At 35.5% G+C, this 22183-nt stretch overlaps 1 protein-coding gene across 2 annotated transcripts in view; it reads right to left on the bottom strand.

The window, feature by feature from the left end:
* The window catches only part of Cdk2 (Cyclin-dependent kinase 2), a 137440-nt gene that overhangs the window by 97985 nt on the left and 17272 nt on the right, over positions 1-22183 (bottom strand). For both annotated transcript variants that reach the window (XM_090399739.1, XM_090399738.1), the window contains exon 4: positions 10431-10551. In XM_090399739.1, coding sequence (XP_090255865.1) covers positions 10431-10551 — 121 coding nt within the window. The remainder of the gene's footprint in view (positions 1-10430; positions 10552-22183) is intronic.

The following is a 22183-nucleotide window of genomic DNA, read 5'->3' as shown; positions in this document are numbered from 1 at the left end:
CCATCTCGACTACTGTGCCCAGATTTGGTCACCTAGGTTTCTTTCTTCTTGAAGGGGAGGAGGTTGAGAGGATCCAGAGGCATGTGACCAATATGATAGCAGGTCTGTGGAATGAACCTTATGAGAACAGGTTGAGGATTTTGGGGTTGCAAAAATTGGTTGATAGGCAGAGGAGGGGAGATATGATTGAGACATTCAAATTACTGAAGGGTTTCTATAAAATTAATTCAGAAGATATTTTTGAGAACAGGGCTGGTTGTGAGAGGATTAGGGGACATCCAAGGAAACTGGGCAAAAGTGTGGTTAGTAAGAGTGTTAGAGCTGGGTTCTTTACTTTTAGAGTGGTGAATGAGTGGAATGGGCTGCCAGAGTTTGTGGTGGATGCTGTGACAGTGAATGAGTTTAAGGCGAGGTATGATAGATACTGTATGAATGTCGAATAGTTGTGATGAACATGATTTGGGACCTCCCTCGATGAGTCTAAGGACTCCCTGGAGTTGCCCATAATAATAATATTAAGTATACATCATTACACACTCTCGCGTGCGCACCCCTAATCCAGCTTCAAAATCTACCTAAGTGGCTTCATCTTTTGTAGAAAATTCCTGGTAAATACTGCACACAACCATATTACATGGCTGCCTAAAGAGTGGCATATTTGGATATATTTGGATATATATATATATATATATATATATATATATATATATGATCTAATATATTATCCCTGTCTAGCAAATGGTTGCTTGGAATGATGATTCAAAGCAAAATGAATCATCATTTTGCTTTGAATCATCCCAAGTTTCTAAGGAGGGTGGGGGACTGCTTAGCAGCAAAGTTAATGCAGTGAATTCTGCACTAACAGTATTGCCATATTACTGCCATCTTTGAAGCATCCATTCTGGAAACTTTCCAATTTGTAGTTATCCAGTATAATCTTGATGTCCAGATATTTTGTGTCACTATATAAATAAGTTTTACATTATTATCAATCTCCTATCAACAATTTTCCCCCGAATTAGTCTATTACTTGTCAGCACCCTCCAATAGTGTCATATTTAACCTTTTGTACAATGTTGGAATGTTGACAGATAACAAGCTTATCTGGAAGAAAAGTATTGATAGGAAGTTAGTAATGATGTAACTTTTCATGTAGTACTATCATAAGACCCTGTATACCCCTAAGGGTATATGTCAGGAATATGATGATGATTATGAACATTTTGTACTTCTAAGGCACTGCTGCTAAATCAATCCACCTAGACCATGATCTTCCTCTGGATCTCTTTCCTCTCACCTTGACATCAAATGCAGTCGAACTTTGTTGTAAAAAGCATGAAAATAATGGGATCACAGCTGTAACGAGCAAAAGGCCATTATAATTTTAATTTATGCATATTCCCATACAACTGCTAACTTTTATAATATGGATATACTACAGGGATATACTTTGGTAACTATGCAAACACTCTTAATTGCTCAAGCAGTTTTGGGAATACCCAATTCTTGAAATAGACAAAAGTGAAAGGAGTGACTCAGCTTTTATAACCACCTGCATCATATTACAGGCTGGTTTATAACCTAATTGCCCTTGAGAACTATCATTATGCTACCTACCATCCAGCCATCCTTCCTCCCTTTACCCAAACACTATTCATGACTGTAAAATCAGATAAAAATGAACCCTTCCATCAGAAACATGTCTACTAAAACAAAGTGTCTCTCAGTTCCAGAAAAAGTCAAAATTATTCTTGAGTCAGAATGTCGTGTGAAACATGTTGTCAAGAGGATCAACCTTGTAGAAGAATAAAGATGTTTACATATGGCACTGGAAAAAACAACATAACCAAAATTTTGAAGGTGCAAGCTTACAAACATCAATGAAGCATTGCTTCAATGGTTCACTACGTAAAGAAGTGCTGGATTTTCTGCAGATGTTTGTCTGATCTTCAAGGCCTCAAGCAGGAAAATCTGCTAAACAATTTGAATGGGGCAATTTCGTATGTAACAACAACTGGCTGGATAACTGAAATAGCGTTATTAGTATTATTGTTAATTATGGAGAAATAAATTGTATTTAATATTAAGTGTATTGTAGTTTACACAACAAACTTATTCGCAGAAATAATATCTAGGTATGTGATTATATTTTTTTCTGTCTATTACTTTTTTTTTAAAATCGATCTTTTTATAGAGTTATTGAGAATTAAAAAAAAATAGGAGGTAAATTTAACTCATCACTGATATAGTGAGTAATGGTCATAACCAAATTTTTCAATTTGGTTATGACCATTATTCTCTCCCATTCCATATAAATTTATTCAACTGGCTCCCCACCATAACAGCTTTGCCTATTCTGTTGTCTGTTTCCAAAATTTAATTGGCCATCTTCACTAAAAACTGTGCCTAAATAGCTGAAATATTTTACTTGTTCTATAGGTTCTCCATTGAGAATGCAGCTGAAGTTCTCTATGTTCCTGCTTATTTTCATCATCATCAAATTCCTGACATTTAGCCTCAAGGGGTATACAGGATATGATAGTACTACATGAAAATTTACATCATTACTAACTTCCTATCTACAATTTTCCTCCAAATCAATCTATTACCTGTCAGATCTTATATTTCTATCTTCTGAGGTACTTTTTACCATATCAATCCACCTATATCTTGGTCTTCCTCTGAGTCTTTTTCCTGTCAACCTGGCAGAGAACACCTGTTTTGCGAATCTCTCCTCTCCCACTCTATTTAAGTGACCATACCAGCTGAATTAGCTCTGCTAACACATTCCTGGATGCTAACAATGTCAAGTTCTTTCCTAATATCCTTGTTTTTAATATGATATTGCCATTGATGTCATCTGTTCACGTCCCTAATCATTCTCAGGAATCTCATATCTGCGGTCTCTAGTCTTTGGTCAAGTGTTTTACTTCTAACCCAGCTCTTAGATCCATAAGTTAAAACTGGTTTGAACACTGTCTGGTACAGAGCTAATTTAGTGTTTTGACTAATTTCTCTCTTATTCCATATAAATTTATTCAGCTGACTTCTTACCATACCAGCTTTGTTGACTCTGTCGTCTATTTCCATATTTAATTTACCATCTTCACTAAATATTGTGCCTAAGTAGCTGAAATGTTTTACTTGTTCTATAGGTTCTCCATTCACAATGCAGTTGATATTTTCAATGCTTCCGCCTATTTTCATTGTCTTTATCTTGTTATTGCTGACCTTCATACTATATCTATTACAACAGTTATTCAATTTAGTCAGGGAATCTTGCAGACTTGTAGCAGATTTATTTAGAAGTATAACATCATCTGCATAAAGCAAAGAGCTGACATTAACATCTCCAATTTTGATATCAAGTAAAGAGATGGTGGCGCTGGTAAACCTTGGAGCTGCCCTATGCTCCTCCCGTATCTTACTAACTAGAACTTAGTTATTCTTATAATAGTTTACCTTATTATTATGGCTATAGGCTAGCGGGCACCCTGTTCTCACCACCTGGGCATCAATTACCCAAACATCATCATCTCTTTTAATCACTAAGTCTGGCTTACGCAAACCCGCAGAGGTCCTATAATGTGGTTCCACTGCGGTCTCCCAACCTTTGTTTTTAAAGCGGTTGTTCAAAATGGAGACAACGCCATCATACTTCTGCACATGGATCCCATAGGTGCGGAAGCAACACTGGGTTATATGAGACAATGTCTCACTGTAGTGGCAGTCAGCCCTACAGTTTGAATCGTCATAATCCCATCGAGCTGTGCGGGCAGGGCACTGATCCTTGTCCTGATAAGGTCAATATACGCGAACCCAGTGAGGAGTCTGGTGCCATCCCTTACTCAATCATGCTGGGGAGGCACCAGATATGACTCTTTTAAAGGAGCACCATCTACAGAAGAGTGCAGCAGAGATGCCCATCTCTTGTGTTCTGCGGGTGCTGACTCAATTAAGGTACCTTGATAATGGGACCAGCCTTTAGCCTGCCTAAAGTTTTCTTGTATTAATGGACTATAGAAAGCCTCTCTGCAGATAGGAGAAGAAGATGGTTCTAATTTCGCAATTCTGGACAGCCACAGGCGTGGGATCGGCCATCTAAGTGATGGAACCCCGAGCCAGCCATCCTTCACTCTCGCATGGAAATATACAGTAGGGGTGAGAACTGTTATTGTTAAAAGACCATAAGATTTAATGATTACAAATACAAAAAAGCCAACAAGTTTCACTAGCCACTGTCTAGCATTTTCAAGGCTATACTGGTGTGAAAACAAATGCATCAAGTTACATGAAAACATACACTTTAGTAACTGTAAGGCTGTTACATTTGATAATTTGTGTTTGATGGCTTGCATGCATTCGAATGCTTCAGTCAGAATCCAGTACATGACCACGTGTTGTGTAGTTTTTCACATATTGTAGTTCTGTTGAGCTGAGAGAATTGATGAGATATTTCCATATGTCTTTAAGAATAGCACCTTGACTTCTATTTAAATTATTGCCTGTGCATAGCACCACTGCTGCTTCTTTGAAAGTTCTGTGTCTGTAGTCATTCTCGATGTAAGGCATAGAACTGTTTTTCCAATCTATAACGTGATTTGATGTTGAGAAATGATGAGCTAAACCAGATGTGATGATTCTATTGTGATTGACATCCCCCAAATGTTCCTTCTATCTTATTTCAAAACTTCTAGAGGTCTGTCTAATGTAGGAAAGGCCACATGTGCACGGAATTTCATATACTCCAGGAAATTTGAAGAAAGGTACCTCATCTTTGGGAAATCTTAAGACTTGCCTGATCGTGGTAGTTGGTTTAAAAACCACTCTGATGTTATAAGCTTTTAACATTCTCGCCAATTTTGTAGAAACTGAATTAATATATGTAATGACAGCTGTGGACACATATTGGGACTCTGTTCCACATTGTGGCCTTTCTTACATTGGACAGACCTCTAGAAGTTTTGAAATAAGACAGAAGGAACACGTGGGGGATGTGAATCACAATAGAATCATCACATCTGGTTTAGCTCATCATTTCTCAACATCAAATCACGTTATAGATTGAAAAAACAGTTCTATGCCTTACATCGAGAATGACTACAGACACAGAACTTTCAAAGAAGCAGCAGTGGTGCTATGCACAGGCAATAATTTAAATAGAAGTCAAGGTGCTATTCTTAAAGACATATGGAAATATCTCATCAATTCTCTCAGCTCAACAGAACTACAATATGTGAAAAACTACACAACACGTGGTCATGTACCGGATTCTGACTGAAGCATTCGAATGCATGCAAGCCATCAAACACAAATTATCAAATGTAACAGCCTTAGAGTTACTAAAGTGTATGTTTTCATGTAACTTGATGCATTTGTTTTCACACCAGTACAGCCTTGAAAATGCTAGACAGTGGCTAGTGAAACTTGTTGGCTCTTTGTATTTGTAATCATTAAATCTTATGGTCTTTTAACAATAAAAGTTCTCAGTTTTAACAGCTTAGACCAAAAATGAACAGTTTAATGCAGTAGGGGTGTCTTGCAGCAGTCTTAGCCATGATCTCACTGCTGAATGGATAGCCCTGTCCCAAATGGACAGGGCTATCCATGATAATTTTGTATAACCCAAACCCATTTTCTCCAATTTATGCAGCAGTCTGCTATGCAGTATTCTGTCAAAAGCCTTAGCAAAATCCAAAAGTATCATGGTGTATCCATTCGCCTTGTCTAGTTCAATGGTAACATTGTTATAGAATGTGAGCAAGTTGCTAAAACATGACCTTCCCTTAGTAAACCCATGTTGTTCATTGCAAAGAAGAGAATCACTCTCAACCCATTTCTGAATGTGGACCCTAACCAATTTTTCCAAAATCTTCACCACCACTCCTGAGATACTAATTGGTCGATAGTTGGATACATCGGTCTTTGCACCGCCCTTGTGCAATGGAATTGCCATACATCCCTTCCATTCCTGCAGAATGGAAGGGATGTATGGATGTCTTCCCTGTTCTGAGACTCATATTAAACATCCTGGTCAAAGGAATGGCCAGTTCAGCTGAACACTCTTTTAGCACACATGCTGATATTCCATCAGTCCCTATTGCTGAATTCTTATTCAGTTTGTGCAACAGCTCTAATACCTTGGCCTCACCCACCTGCGTTCCTTCATCTAGTGAAGAGGTAACAGTGAGCTCAATGTTGCGTTCACCAGGTTGATAGCTTTTAACAAAATGGGCACTCATTAACTACACAACCTCTTCCGCATCTGTAACCCTCACACCATCTGGATTTAGAAGAGTTATTCTTTCATATTCATTCTTTCTTTTACTTGCAGCATATCGATAGAATTCATGTGAGTTGTCTTTAGCATTCAGAGCCAGTTTCTTTTTATACTCAGACTTTGCTTTCCGTACAACAGTTGTGACTATTCTAGCCTGCTGCTTATAACGTTCATAACGGACATCATCCTTATGCAAACAGTATTCCTTCCACATTGTCCTTTTCTTACGAATCTCTTGCTTAATAAGATTACACATCCATTTGACTCCTACTCTATTTGTTGAAAGTTTATTTTTCACTTGGTTAGACTATGATAAATTTAGTTTAATCCTTTATCTAAATCCAGAGTAATTTAATAATAAAAAAAAAAAAAAAAGGTCGCAAACCTTTTGGCAACTCCTGTAGATAAAGACGACCTTGTTATTGCTTCTACTTGGTATCTCCAACTCTGGGCCTGGCTCCCACTGAAGAGACCTCAATAAAGGTCAAAACTAGTCTGGGTAGTGGCCAATCCCTTAATGCATAACATTATACATATCCACAAGAAGATGTGTTTTGCATTATGGGAGATACTGGGATAGGAGTGTTGGAAGCTTGCTCCACCGTTGCCTGGTGTTGTACTACTTACCCAGGTAAGATAGTACAACACCATATTCAGTCCTGAAGATATTTTCAGGTGCAAACTTTGTTTGCTCTCACTTAGATAAAGGATTAAACTAAATTTATTATATCCTACTCTATTTATTCTTCAAACTCTTGGGACACATTCTGATATCACATCATTTAAGTATTGTTTAAATGCTTCCCATGCACTGTCAATATTCTTTCCATCCAGCAACCGATCCCATTCCACTGAACTCAGTATATTCCTCAGTTGGTCATAATTTACAGCTTTGTAGTTCAGCATGTAACCTTTTCTGAATGGGACATTCATAAACTAAGTTTATGAATCTTCAATATATAATCAAATCTAACACCCTTTGACCTCGAGTTCCTTCTGTCACATGCTGCTTGAGGAAGTTGTCCCTAACAGCTCAATAAATGCATTTTCATTCTTCTCATGAGATTCTACTGCTACCCAATCAATATTTGGATAATTAAAGTCTCTCATTATGATTACTCTTTTCGTACTCACCTTTTCTATTTGGTGATGCATTTCTTCATCATCAGCAACTGATCCACCAGGTCTGTAACAATACCCCACTATGTAATTTGTCTTGGTAGATGCCAAGACAAATTACAGATGGCATCAAACTCACTGTCACATGAAATATTATTAGTAGTATTACTACATTCATAGGTCTCAACTCTAACTGGATATAAGTCATCCAAGATCATTAGCAGCATGCCCCCTAATCTCCTATCCACTCTATCCTTCCTAAAAATACTGTACCCATGACACTCGATACCAGTTAGTAGGTCTGATTCTGATAGCCAGGTCTCACTATTTCCTACAATCTGAGGTCGCAACATATTGACTAAGGCAACAAACTCTACCCTTTGTTTCTGATACTCCTAGCATTCGTGTACAGACATAATAATCTACCTGCATGTTCTTTTGTATACTCTTGTTTGCAGTCTGCCTGACACAGCTGGACAACTTGCAGATCTCTATTCTTCTCTAATGCCTTACACATGTAGACATCTTTGCACACATATGATGGGTCCAAACCGGATGAACACAAACCCGAAATCGTTCTTGCCTCATCAACATTTCCATGACAAAGCCCATTCCCGTCATTAACACAGTTATATACCATTGTCACTCTTACACTCACATCATTCCTCCCTTTATAATTTATTTTTCCTGACTATCTGTGTTAGGTCTCATACCAGTTATTAGTTTTTCTAGACTCCTGATACCAAACGCATTCAGGTGTAGGCCAGCCCTCTTATACAAATCCAATCTTCTCTCGAACTCACTCCACACATTCAAAAACTCTCATCCATTCCTTCAAGATAGCCTATGCATCGAATCATTTGCCACCATAGCCTTTCTTTTTAATTCATTTTTATCATAGCGAGGTAAAATACTAACGATTTTCACTTTCTCACTCTTGCCTCTTCCAGCAAACCTTTCATGTCCTCTCTCATAATGAACTTATCGCCAGTTAAATCGTTCGTACCTACTACAACTATGATTTCGTTTACTTTTTTTTCCTGTTTTTGAATTACTTGCATTATATTTTTAATTTTTGCTCCAGGAAAACTCGATGTTATAACTCTCTCATCTATAGCATGTTTTATTATTGAGTCACCATACCAAATAACCTCTTTCTTTTTACTAACAACGTCACTTACCTGATTTTCGTTATTCCTGACTTACCTGTTTCCTTGCTTTGTTGTTTCTTATTTTCCTGTTCATTTTTCTTTTTCTCCCTATGCTCATTTAAACATCTCTAAACTTTTTGCAATTCTCACATTGTCTCTCTGATGATCTGCTTCAACTTCACTATTTTGGCGGTTAATTCATTTTCGTTAACCTCCTCCAAGTGCACAATAACCTCATTGGCAGGGCTAACCTTCTTGTTCTTGCCTACAGTGCTTTTTTTAGCATTACATTCCTTGCCCTTTTTTGGCGCCATTTTAAACGTATACTAAATATTAAAATATCTTAATAAAAATATATGATAAAATACTAAATACACTATAAAACACTAAAATCTACACTAGTATACTAGAAAACACTAATTTTCTAAGTGAAAACACAATAAAAACAGACAAAAATCATCAACTTTACAGTAGCACTAAATTTGCTGACTAATCACTATGTATCCTCGAACCAAAATCCTCAAAAAAAAAGCAAATCATACAGTAACTGATTTCAGATTGTAAACACTGATGATTATTTGGCAGAAAAATTGGAGTTCTATTTTGTTTCCCAAAAACTATTTGATTTTGTAATTATGATCAAAATTATTTTGTACTTTTAATTTTTAACAAGAATCCTACCTATAAAACATTGTAAACCTTTGCACAATAGTCCTATAAGTGTACTGGGGGTTATGTAATTCAAAAACCTTGTTCTAAAGGACAAACATGAAATTCTTCCCAGCTACTTCATGCCTCCAATAATCAAAACAGCCATCTCACAATGGATGATGAAAATCATTAACCTCCTAGTGACATTCACAAACATCCATGCACAGTAGGATTTGAACAAAAATTATATTAGATGAAGAGAGGAGCATCACTTACTCCATCATCCGTGCTGAAATATTTAGGTGGTTTTTTTTTTCTAATACTAATCCAAACCATAAAATGTTGCGAAAATATACTAATTTAGCAACATGAGTGCATAGGTGAACTAAGACTGAGATTATTTGGTTTTGCTTGGCTCAAAACTTTCTCTTACATTACACAGGTGTCTAATCTCTTGAGTAATCATCACTGCAAGCAGAGCAGAGTGATTCAATCCACCTAAGATCAACTTTCATAGTACCACTAAGAAAATATGATATTTTTACATGTATAATACAAAGGGATATTATAATGTGAAACTGAATAAACCTTTTCTTTCTCCTGGACTCTTCGATCCCTATGATGAGGAAATCATAAAATCACTGGATGACTATTGATGGGTGACTTAAGAATCAATAACTTAAGATATGCTGATGATAGAACTAATAACAGAAAATGAAAAGGACAATGAATGATCTCCTTGGAAGAACAGAATGACATAGTTTGACATATGGAAACAAGATCAATACCAGTAAAACAAAGCTGACAATTCCAGATAGGAATCAAAGGGAGAGAACATTTGCACAGGGCAAGTTATCAAGAGCTAGAAGAGGCATGGAAGATAGCCAGATCAAATTCCTGCACTCACTGGACTGAGACTGGAGGAGGAGGCACTTATATTGACAGAAAACAGAAAAATGGAGAAGACTAATACACTGGGTCCCAAGTCCTCAGCCGGGGGGGGGGGGGGAGATTGACTAGCAGAGCAATATATGACACGTAAGAAGGGGATTGAATAATCATACATAATTTCCACAAATTTCTTTGCATTTCAAAATGTGTAAAATTAGCTCTGCTGCTAACTCACATTTACATAAGTAGATTTTATTTGTAAAATGTCATCATCAATAGTATAAAATGACCATGTAATTCTAAAAATATACATGACTATTTGATATACACACACAAACCTTAACAAGCTGAAGGGGAAGTCCCACTACTGGCCCTTTATCCATTAGTTTTTTTAAATCTTGATCAAGGTATTCAAACACAAGATAAAGTTTTCTACTACTTTCCACAACATCTAGTAACCTACCAAAAAAAAAAAAAACACTCATTTAATAACAAATATTTTGCCATGACAGAACTAAAGTAATTAATCACTTTCATATGATGAAATGATTGTCACAGCAGTTCAATTTGCCAGCGAAACAGCTGTAGATTAAATCCATAAGGAAAAATGTTTGTAAAAGCCTGTTCTATACAAATTTAAATTATTTTAAAAAAAAATCTATTATGAACTATCATTTGTTTAATTTCACTGGAAAAGATGCGCACTATGTTTCACCAACATTCTAATTCTAGACTAGGCCTGGAAAACTGTGGCTAATTTTCTTAATTTATATTTTTTATTATTATTATTAAGAGAGATGTCCAGAGTCAGGGAAGCCACATACTACCTGCACCATCTGTCATACTTGTTCTTGAATTCAAATCCTAGCATTCGTGTACAGACATAATAATCTACCTGCATGTTCTTTTGTATACTCTTGTTTGCAATCTGCCTGACACAGACAACTTGCAGATCTCTATTCTTCTCTAATGCCTTACATGTGTAGACATCTTTGAACACAAACCAGAAATCCATTTCATCAGTGCTGTAACGAGAGTATGAAGCACCTGTGGCAAGTATCTAACTTGTGCCCCCCTAACCCAAAAATGACAAAAATTTTTGAAAAATTTAAATGTAACAAGTTATATTTTATTAAATGCAATATGTTAAATACTTACTATTAACCCCATCAAAATGAGTTGCCTATAAATCCAATTATGTATTTATATAAATAAATAATCTATTAAATAAGAACAAATTTTTATTCATATTCAATGACAAATAGATTAAAGAAATGCACAACATCGGTATAATATAAAATAATATAATAAAAACATAAATAAGTTCAGCATATTCTATAAAGAAATTTTTCTAGCTTTTTCATTTGCAAACACATCTATTATACCGTCATAATTTAATGTTTTTGCAATATCTTTTTCAATTGATATTATAGACATGTTTGTCAATAGCTCTTGTCCAATAGAAGAATGAAGGAATGATTTTACAATTTTCAATTTGCTAAACGAACGTTCGCAGGAAGCTATTGTTACAGGCATTGTTATGAAAATCCTTAATGTTATGTCTAGATTTGGATACGTGTTTTGTAATGAGAGTTCGTAATTTTTTTTGCAAGATTTGAAAAGTGTCCATAGCACCTAAATTTTCAAAAACTTCCATGGTTTGATATTCGAAACTCTCAATTTCACATATAAATTCTGAAGCATCTAAGTCGCTATTATATTTCAATGCCAGGTCAGCTGTGCATCGTTCGAGATCTAGCTGCATAATTTTTAAAGCGTGTCCATTTAAAAAAACTGAAGTTGTTTGCGACCTCTTGTAAAGCAGTAAATCTATCGAGTTGTACGAGTATTATATCTAAAACTCCACACATTTCTTTTTTTAGTAATTTAGTTTCATTCATGGCAAACGAATCATCAGTAGCTTTCTCACCAGGCATATTTTTTATTTTGTCACTTTTCTGGGAATGTAAGTTTAGCCGAAACAATAAATACTGTTTGGGCTAAACTTTTTGCTGAATTGTGAAGCGAATCGAAAAAATCATTTCGGTACTGTTGAATTTCATTTTTTAGAGCTTTTATCATTTTCGCAGCATTTTCGACTGTGGTTTTTTTTCTTGTAAAAGTAAATTTACTTTATCTTTACTAATATTGTATCCCAAATTATTAATAGTGCAACAAAATTAAATTTTGTTAATAATTTTAGCAACATTCGAGCATTTGTTACAGAGTCTACTGTAACTTGTCTTTGTCCATCATCACACATTTCATTAAGAAGTTGTATTATTAAAGGCATTTGATTTTGTAAGGCTTTTACTGCGTTAGCTTTTGCGGACCACCTCGTGTCACTTAAACCTTTAAGACGAACAGATAATTTTTCCTTTAAAAAATCCCATCTATTAGTAGAATTTACAAAAATAGTTAAACAATCATTGAATTGTTCCAAAACATGATTTTATTTGAACAGATGTTTGTACAGCATGAATGCCTATTAAATTAAGGCTGTGAGCAGTGAATGGAACACACCTCGCCATATGGTTTAAACATAATATCCTGGCTTGTACCCCCTTGTATTTACCTGCCATATTAAGATCTAAGAAGGTTTCTTCAATGCTATATTTATTCGTGTTAGGATCCATAGTGCGAAATTTGAGTTATCTGCTCCTGGTGAGTAGTGTCAGGTGTGCTATCAAATAAAATAGAAAAATATTTTGCTTTTTGAATATTTGAAATAATATGCTGTCTAATTTTAGAAACAACTATGTTAATTATATCATTTTGTATTATAGCAGAGAAATAATTAACTTGATTTTTCATATGACTTTCAATATGTTGTGCAATAATAGGGTCGTAATGACTAATTAATTGTATTGTGTTCAAAAATTTTCCACATTTGGGATGATAAATTTTTTCACAAGTTCTTCTCAAAGTGTCATTATTTTTTTATGCAGTGCAGAATGGCATCCAAAATAACTTTTAAAATATGCCTCCACTTTTCTTTTTCTTTTAAAATTGCTTCTTGTAATTGATCATCTATAAAACCACCTTTCTTAATTTTTGATTCAGAAGTTTTCCATTCGACATACTTTTTTTATGATATAATGAATTTTCATGACATGGTAATATAGGATTCAAATGCTGCCAGTCTAGAAACCCTGCAGTTGTCCATACATTCTGATTTTTTCCAAAAAGAATACATGGAAAACAGAACAGTGCATCTTTTCGCTTGCAATATATCAACCAATTTCTGAGTACTTGTTCTCTGTTTGACATGGTTTTTACAAACCATTTTTTATCAAAATGCCGATTTTCTGTATCAGGATAAATACATATTATCGCACAACTCGGGTCCATGTTGAACAAATATTTGTATGTTACTATTGGTTATGTGCCATGTTGTAGGATCATTAAAATCTATTATTTTTGCATTATCAATATTTTCTAATTTAACATCCACCATATAATTATCATTATTACATTGCTTCTCGATTTTCTGGTTTTGATGTTCAATTGTACTTTTCTCTTCGGTTTCAATTTCACATAAAACCTGAATTAAATCTGCCTTCTACTTGTAGAAGGCAGATTTAATTCAGTTGTTAAGCTTCAATGAACTAGAGGTGTAGATGATTTTTTAATAAAAAATATCAATTGGAGTTATATTTTTCTTTACATTTTCAATCTTCTGTTCTCTTATTTTTTTAAACTGTGCACCGGAAGGTTTTTTGATGGCATATTACCCTAGAAGTGTTTTTTAATTTAAATTTGTGTTTAAATTAAAAAAAATTTAAATTTAGTACTAACAGATAAAATTATCTGTCTTTTCCAGTATGTTTTGTTCCGCAAAAAAGCAAAAATATCTAACAATAATTACGACACAGCAACAACATAACTGATCTTATGAATGACAACAAGACTAATAATAATTACATGATTTTTGAAATTCTCTTATCTACAAAAAGTGGAGACGAATGGAAATATTGAGGATGGGAAGATTGTGATTTTCATTGGATTCTGGGTTTGATGGGTGTAAATAAGGGCTGGCAAATAATTTTTGTAGGTGGGTCATGAAATGAGGGATTCAGGTAGATGGAATGATATCGAAGGAGGTCATAAAGGGATTAAAATTATAATATGGAAGGTAATAAACTTGGGATGGGCAAATAGACAAATCAGGAGGATAACGGAAGAATATATTAGATAATCATAAATACAATACAAAATCATAAAAATGGGAAAATACATTCATTAATAGTTAAAAGGTGCGATGGAACAATTTACTTGAGACAAAAACAAGAACAATTGCAAAGAAATGTTATGTTCAAGTGGTTCAAGTCGCGATATTAGGTGCTGTCGTTGCCATCTAACTCTAGACGAATTGGAACTCACCGGTGTTACCAAATGTAGTGGAATTCCGCTGTGTTGCAGAATTTGTATGTCTAAAGTGGCGTATTGCCAAAATTTAAAAATACAATATAAAATAGTGGGTTTTTATATCTATTTATTTATTTTTAACATTTTTTACATTTTGCGCCCCAAACCTAGTTGAGCTTGTGGCGGGCACCTCTTTCGCTACGCCCTCGTTACAGCAATGCATTTCATTTTTTGTAGCTATTTTTGTTATAGAGTCAATTCTCACTACAATTAATTCATAGGACCCAAAAAAGTGCTCTAATAAATTTCTTTTAGTACAATAGTATAATTCTTTGTGACTCTGGTTGGGCCTTTGAGAACTTTCATTCTGTAAAATATTAAAATGGAGAATATTATGGATCCATTAATATAAACTTCAGCATCAAAGTTGCTTGGTTTACACTACTTAAGACATGTTGTTATGTACCTACTGAGAGTCAATTTATGAAAATCTAATTTTCTGGCATAGGGAAACAGTTTTTGCTCTCACTGTCAAGTGACAGAACTGTAGGTTCTCTTAACTTGTATTAGGTTTCACTGTTAGACTAGCGAAACCTAATTTAAGCACTAATAAAAGGCAACATACAGGCTCCTGGGTAGAGCTTGTGTCTTAAGAAGTGCAAACAAACCAAAGCAACTCTAATGCCAAAGGATATATTCTCATATAAGGCTGAGATCTGTATTTTCCAGATACCTCTGTTCTGAGTCACCTAGTTCAGCTTCTCTACAACTCTGCCAGCCAGCAATTCTTTCCTTTTCTGTCCAAGTTAATTTAAGCCTTCTCCTTTTCCATTTTCCTTCTGGAATCCATGTCAAACCACTCTAGAAATCTTTCTACTGTCCATTCTCAGTATATGTCCACTCCATTTCAATCTGCATTTTTTATTTAAATTTGATGATTGATGCTTTTTGAATCACTTGTTTGTAGCTGGTATAAATTGGAGGAATATGATGCTCCTAAGTCAGTTAACTGTGTCTAGGTGAAATGGCTGCAAAAAGAGAACTAACAGAGCTTGAAAGAGGCATTGTGATAGGATGCTATGTTGCAGTTCTATCTATTCAACAAACTGGATCATCCTGGGTCAACAATTAGTGAAACCATCCTGAGATGGAAGTGCAACTAGTCAACTGCAAGTGAATGACCAACCACATTCACTGAACATGATTGTAGGGTGGTACGAAGGATAACATGTAAAAATCACAATTTGTCAGCCAACATGTTGAATGCAGGGCTCCAGGCATCAATTGGAACACAAATGGTAAGAATGCACTATGCAAGTCCTGCAATACCCAAACCAACATGCAACATCATATTCAGTGGGATGTGGAAGCTTGGAAAGCAGTGTTATAAGATCTTGTTTCAAATCGCTCAATTGTGTGCTATGCAATAACACAACTTTTATTTCCCTTCTACATTTTGTTGATTACTCTCATTTGTCTCAGGAATTCTATAACTTTTAATGATTAACCATAATGTTTCTCTATCAATGCTGTCAAATGCTTTTGCAAAATCTATTAAATTTAGGTATAATGGGCTGAGTTCTATCTTTGTTCAATGATGTTTCTTAAAGTAAAAATGTGATGCACAGTACTCCCACCTGTTCTAAAACCAGCTTGTTCATGCCTTATATCTTCTCTACTTTAGGTACTGACTGTAGACTAATTCCCCTCCATTTTTCACATCTAGTGAGATCTCCTTTATTAGGAATTTTAATTATCATTGCTTTTCTCCACTGTTTAGATATCTTTTCAGTCTCTAGCACACTATTAAAGATCAGTTACAACTTATAAGCAGTCAGTCAGTTTCTTTAGTTGTCAAACATTTCTATTGCTATATAATCACTGCTCAAAGCCTTTCCACTTTTTTTTTTCCTATTACATTATTTCATTTTTAGGTTGTAATGTATATTTAAATCTATGATTACAGGAGATTCTTTCATTATTGAACTTCTAATTAAGTCAGTATACTGTTTTCTATACTTACAATCACAAAGTATTCTTTCCATCTTCTAACAATTCTATCCTGTTCATTTAACAACAAACCATCTTTATATCGTATAGCATTTATTTGTTTTTTTTCTTCTGAGCATATTTTCTTTGTCATCTCATACAGTCTTCCAATGTGTCCTAATGTTGCAGCCAAATTGTCCACATAATTCCTTTTATCTTCTCTTGCAGATCTGTTAACTACTTGTCTTTCATTCTATAATTGCTAAAATGAATTTCTTTGGCTCTCTTAGATTTAGCATTTTCAAACATCATTTTAAACTTTATGCCTTTCTTCTATGAGTTTCCAGGTCTTGTCTGATACCAATCCTTGTTCTTTTTCCCCTTATTAGCACCCAAACAGTCACTTGCAACCACATTATATAATGTTTTAAAATTTTTCCATTGCTTTTCAATCATGTCTTCTGGGCTTTCTACTTTGCCTGGATTGAAATTAAAACTGAACCACATTAACATCTTGTGTACATCCTAAATCTCAAGTTAGAGTTATTACAATAGTTGATATTAAGATATTTCTTCTCTTCATGTCCTTGCATCATGATCCAAATTAAACTTATATTGGAATGGCTTGAAAAATTTTTTATAAAAGATTCCAAATAACAACTCTATAAAATCCAGCAAGCCACAAGAATCCTGATGTGCATGGATGGCCAAGTATTTGTGATTCTACAAGCATGCCCAATATTTTAGTAGTTAGAGAGTCAAATGTTAAAATGTGTATGCACAAATGCCAACAGTCCTATGACTAGGTGGGAAGGAAAACTGAATTTCTCAAGAGGCTGAAAAGTTGTAATTACCAAACTAAATACCAAAACCTAAGAATTTATATTCAAAAGATATAGTCTGGATGATACTATACAGGGTGTTCGGGATAAATTTGACATATTTATAATTAATTATATTTTTCCGTAAGTTACATGTATTAACACACACTTCTCTTCATTTAAAAGTTTGGACCCTTCTTCATTCACATACAAGATGTCAGAAAGGATGGATAGCTGGAACCCACCTGAATCATGGAAGAGAATAACTTATATCATGATGATTCGTGCCCGCCATCAAAATAAGGATATTACGACTGCTGCCCAATGCTCCCTGAATACAGTAAAAACAATCAGGCATGAACTAGAGACTTGCAATGGTGACTACGAGGATGTAGCAAGAAGAAAGATCCCTAACAGACGATCTGATTGCGTTCGTACAGCAGAATTCCTCGCAAATCTGCAGGAACAGGTGTTGAAGAACCCTGGCATTGGAATTCGGGCTTTGTTCGTGGAGTTGCTAACTGTAGTCAAGCCCTGGATAACAAGGGTAGCCAATGGTAGGCCGTATGTATGGCAGCAGGATTCGGCCCCTTGCCACACCTCTGGGAAAAGTCAAAAATGGTTGTCTGAAAATTTCTACGACTTCACCAGTCCAAATGTTTGGCCTCCAAACTCCCCAGACCTTAACCCCATGGATTATTTTGTATGGGGCGCAGTTGAAAAAGACACCAATCGCACTTCCAGTAATACAAAAGCCCAGTTAATGGATAAAATTAAAACAGTTTTTGCGGCCCTTCCCAGGGAGACTGTAGCATCAGCTTGTTCGAGGTTCCGAAGCAGAATTGAAGCTGTGATCGATGCTAATGGTGGTTATTTTGAGTAAATCTTGTTGATAGTATTGTAATTAACTCTGCCTGTAATGTTTTTTTGTCAATTCATTAAATTTAATAGATACAAAGAAGATTTTCTTTTTCCTTACGAAACTGTCAAATTTATCCCGAACACCCTGTATATATTCTCAAGTAGTATGCCTTACCTTCTCCTTAATGTGTTAGGCGCAGTAGCTTTCTATAGCAAGATAACTTGGCTTCACATAAGACCAATTTATACTCTGACAGGGTGGTTAATTCTACTCACACAATGTGTCATGTCTATCAATTGCATGTAATCTCAAGCTAGTTTGTCTACTTTGTGGTATGAAAGATCCAAATTTCCAGAAGGAAAAAAAAAAAATCTTACCACTTATGTATGAGCCCAACTAAATCAGTTAAAAAGTTCTTATAATGGTTCTTCGGATCCTAGATCGGAATGAAACCTTGAGCCTTTCCAACCAAATCAGCTACAGAGGCTGTTCTGGTAAATCTTGTGCTATACAAAACTTTGTCAGCATGGTTGGCTAGGTAGATAGTATATTAGGTGAGTGTGAATACTCTTGTGGCTGAATTTGCAAATATCTCAGCATTTAGATAATTTTTATTCCATTTTGTGAGACCGTAAGTAGTTTGAATGAGTTCTGCGTGTGGTCTCTTGAATGAAGTTTTGAGATTATCTAACTCATAGTCCACTCGGTACTAATTTAGGTTTACAACCTTTATTTAAACACTAAACATTAAAACACTAAATTAGCTGTATACAAGGTAGTGTTCAAACCAATTTTAACTTATGAATCCAAAAGCTGGGTTATAAATAAAACACTTGATCAAAGACTAGAGACTTCTGATATGAGAGTTCTGAAAAAGATTAGTGGAGTGAACAGACGGCAGCCTCACATTAAAAATGAAAATATTAGGAAAGAACTTGTCATTGTTAGCATTCAGGAACATGTTAGTAGAGCTAATCTCAGGTGATATGGTCACTTAAATAGAATGGGAGAGGAAAGATTATCAAAAAAGTGTTTTTTTTTTGTTTGTTTTTTTGCCAGATTGGCAGGAAAAAAAACCAGAGGAAGACCAAGATGTAGATGGATTGATAGAGTAAAAAGCACCATAAAAGACAGAAATATATGATCTGATAATATTGCAATCTCAAGCTAGTTTGGCTAACAGATTTTCCTCCAGATTAGCCTCTTATCTTGACAGATAGCAGGCTAATCTGGAGGAAAACTGTTGATAAGAAGTTGGTAATGATGTAACTTTTTCATGCAGTACTATCATAATTATCCTGTACATCCCCTGAGGGTACATATCAGGAATTTGATGAACGTTTATATGGAACATATAAAAATAAGGCTATGTGCACTATAATAATTAAATTGAGTCTGTTCACCCAAAAATTGTTGGAATAAGTGAGACGTGGCTAGATGAGGACGACATCCTGACAGGAAGAGAGATGGAAGGGTATGATGTTTTTCGTGAGAACAGAAAGGGTAAAAAGGAAGGAGAAGTGCTATTGATAATAGAGAAAGAGTTATGTCCATATAAAGTAGCAAAGCAAGAGGGGAAATAGTGCCAGTGGCTTTGTTGAAATACTTGGTTGGATGATAGACCTGGTAATGTGGATGGTAGTGACTATGAAATGTATAATCAAATTAGCCAAGCAAATAAAAAAAGGGTGATCATTATGGGTGATTTTAATTATGGTAATATAGACTGGGATGATGAGATAGCAACTGGAAGTAAAGAAAATGAGTTTGAGTTTTTGAGGGACAACTACATCAGACAGTATGTAACAGGGCACACAAGGATTGACGGTCTTGAATTTGATCATCTCATCAGAGGATGTAATTATAAATGAGGTGTCCAATCACCTTCCTATTGGTGAGAGTGACCATGAAGTGATTACCTGGGTGGTTGCCAGCAGTGTGAGGACCTCTGTGAGAAAAGGGTATATGTGGAACTACAAGAGTGGTGATCATGAAGAGCTCAAGAGACAGCTTACAGGTATAGCATGGAATGAGAAGTTAGCTGGAAAAGAGATCAATGCAGCTTGGGGGATATTCAAGAACTATCTAGTAGAAGCAATGTCTAAATGTATTCCAAGGGTCAAAAGGTTAAATAAAGTAAGTGTGAAATGGATGAATGAAAAGATTAAGCATGTGATTCAGACAAAAAGGGCATTATGGAGGCAGCATAAGAGAAGTGATAATAACCAATTCTATGAGGATTACAAACACCAGGCAAGGCAGGTGACTTGGTTGGTAAGGGTAGCAAAAGTGAGGTATGAGCAGCAGTTAGCTAATGAAACCAAAAACAATCCTAGGGAGTTCTTTCGATATGTAGCCAGAAAAAAAAAAAAAAGAATGATTATGGAAGGATGACATTGACTGGAGAAAATGGGATAAGGACAACTGTTGCAGAAGATATAGTGGATATACTTAATGAGCAGTTCATAAAGGTCTTTTATTCTTGTAAAAGTGACTTCATGGAGAGATTAAGAGCAGTTGATGATGAGGAGGAGAGACTGACTGTAACTGAACAAGAGGTGTATGGGGAGTTGAGCAAACTTGATGTTAATAAGGCTGTGGGACTCGATAATATATCACCACGTATTATGAAGGAATGTGCCAGGGAGTTGCAATCTGCCTTGACATATTTTTTTAATATGAGTCTTGCACTGGGTCAAGTTCCTAAGGAGTGGAAGGAGGACAAGATTGTGCCGCTTTATAAGGGATGTGATAGAACTCAAGCATCAAATTATAGGCCTATCTGTGTGTCAGGTGTTGCGGTAAAGTTGTCGGAGAAGCTAGTGAGAACTAGGATCGAGAATTGGGTTGACAACAATAGTATTATGTTTGGTGAACAGCATGGATTTGTTAGAGGGATTTCATGTTTAGTAATCTACTTACTTATTACAATACGGTGATGGCTTCCTTGCACAGAGGAGACGAATACACAGTAATATACTTAGATTTCACAAAGACATTTGACAGATTACAGCATGACAAGTTGATAGTCAAACTAGAGCAGATGGATTAGAGATTAGATTAGATTAGTGCATTGGATCAGAAATGGCTATCTGATAGGTATCAGCAAGTTGTGTATGGGACAGAAAAGGAAAGTCACTAGTGGTGTACCTCAGGGGTCTGTTTTAGGGCCATATAGTTAAACAGGATCCCTGTTTAACTTGTATGTTAATGATATTGGTGAAGATTTGGATGGAGATATTCAGTTATTTGCAGATATGCAAAGTTAGGACGAACCATGTAGAGTACAGAAGATATTGTGGCCTTACAAGAAGACTTGAATAAATTGAGTGATTGGGCATGGGAATGGGAGTTCAATGTTGCAAAATGTAAGGTTTTAAAATTTGGGAAACAAAGATGGGATGTAGAATTTATGCTTGTTGGGGATATATTGTTGGAGGTGGAGGAAATAAGATATCTTGGGGTGATAGTGGATAAGGATCTGAAATTTAGGGGGACACATTGCCAAAATTGTAAGGAAAACAAAAAAGACTTCTAGGAATGATGTAGAGGACACTGACTTGTGGAAGTAGAGAGATTCTTGTTCCATTGTATAGGCTTTGATTAGGCCACACATGGACTACTGTGCCCATATTTGGAATGGTAAGATCAGAATTGAATACATTGGTCGTAGAAGATTTTGAAGCTTGAATCATTTGAACACTACAAGATTTTGTGAATGAAGAAAAGGAATGGAGTGTGTAGTCATCAGCACATACACATCCTCCTGTACATTATATCTCTGGAGTACTCAAGAAATATTGATAGAGAAATTCAAAGTGAAGAAACCACCCACCATGACAGAATTAGAGAGAGTAAATTGGAGACAAACAGAAGACCATTAGATGGAAGTTTAGTAAGTATCCTCTGTGATAGATCCAGTCAAAATGCCCTGGAATGTCAAAAGCAACCTCATGAGTTACTCCAAACCTTACCATGTCTTATTTTGAACAGTTTGGCTGATGTCTAGAAAATTACTGTGGAACAAGAGTTGCAAAATTCATAACAGTGA

Source organism: Typopeltis vanoorti, chromosome 10 (assembly GCF_054136105.1).
Source record: "Typopeltis vanoorti isolate ZY-2024b chromosome 10, IOZ_Tvanoo_1.0, whole genome shotgun sequence".
Lineage (NCBI taxonomy): Eukaryota > Metazoa > Arthropoda > Arachnida > Uropygi > Thelyphonidae > Typopeltis > Typopeltis vanoorti.
The sequence above is the reverse complement of the archived record's forward strand: the minus strand, read 5'-3'. Positions and strand labels throughout refer to the sequence as shown.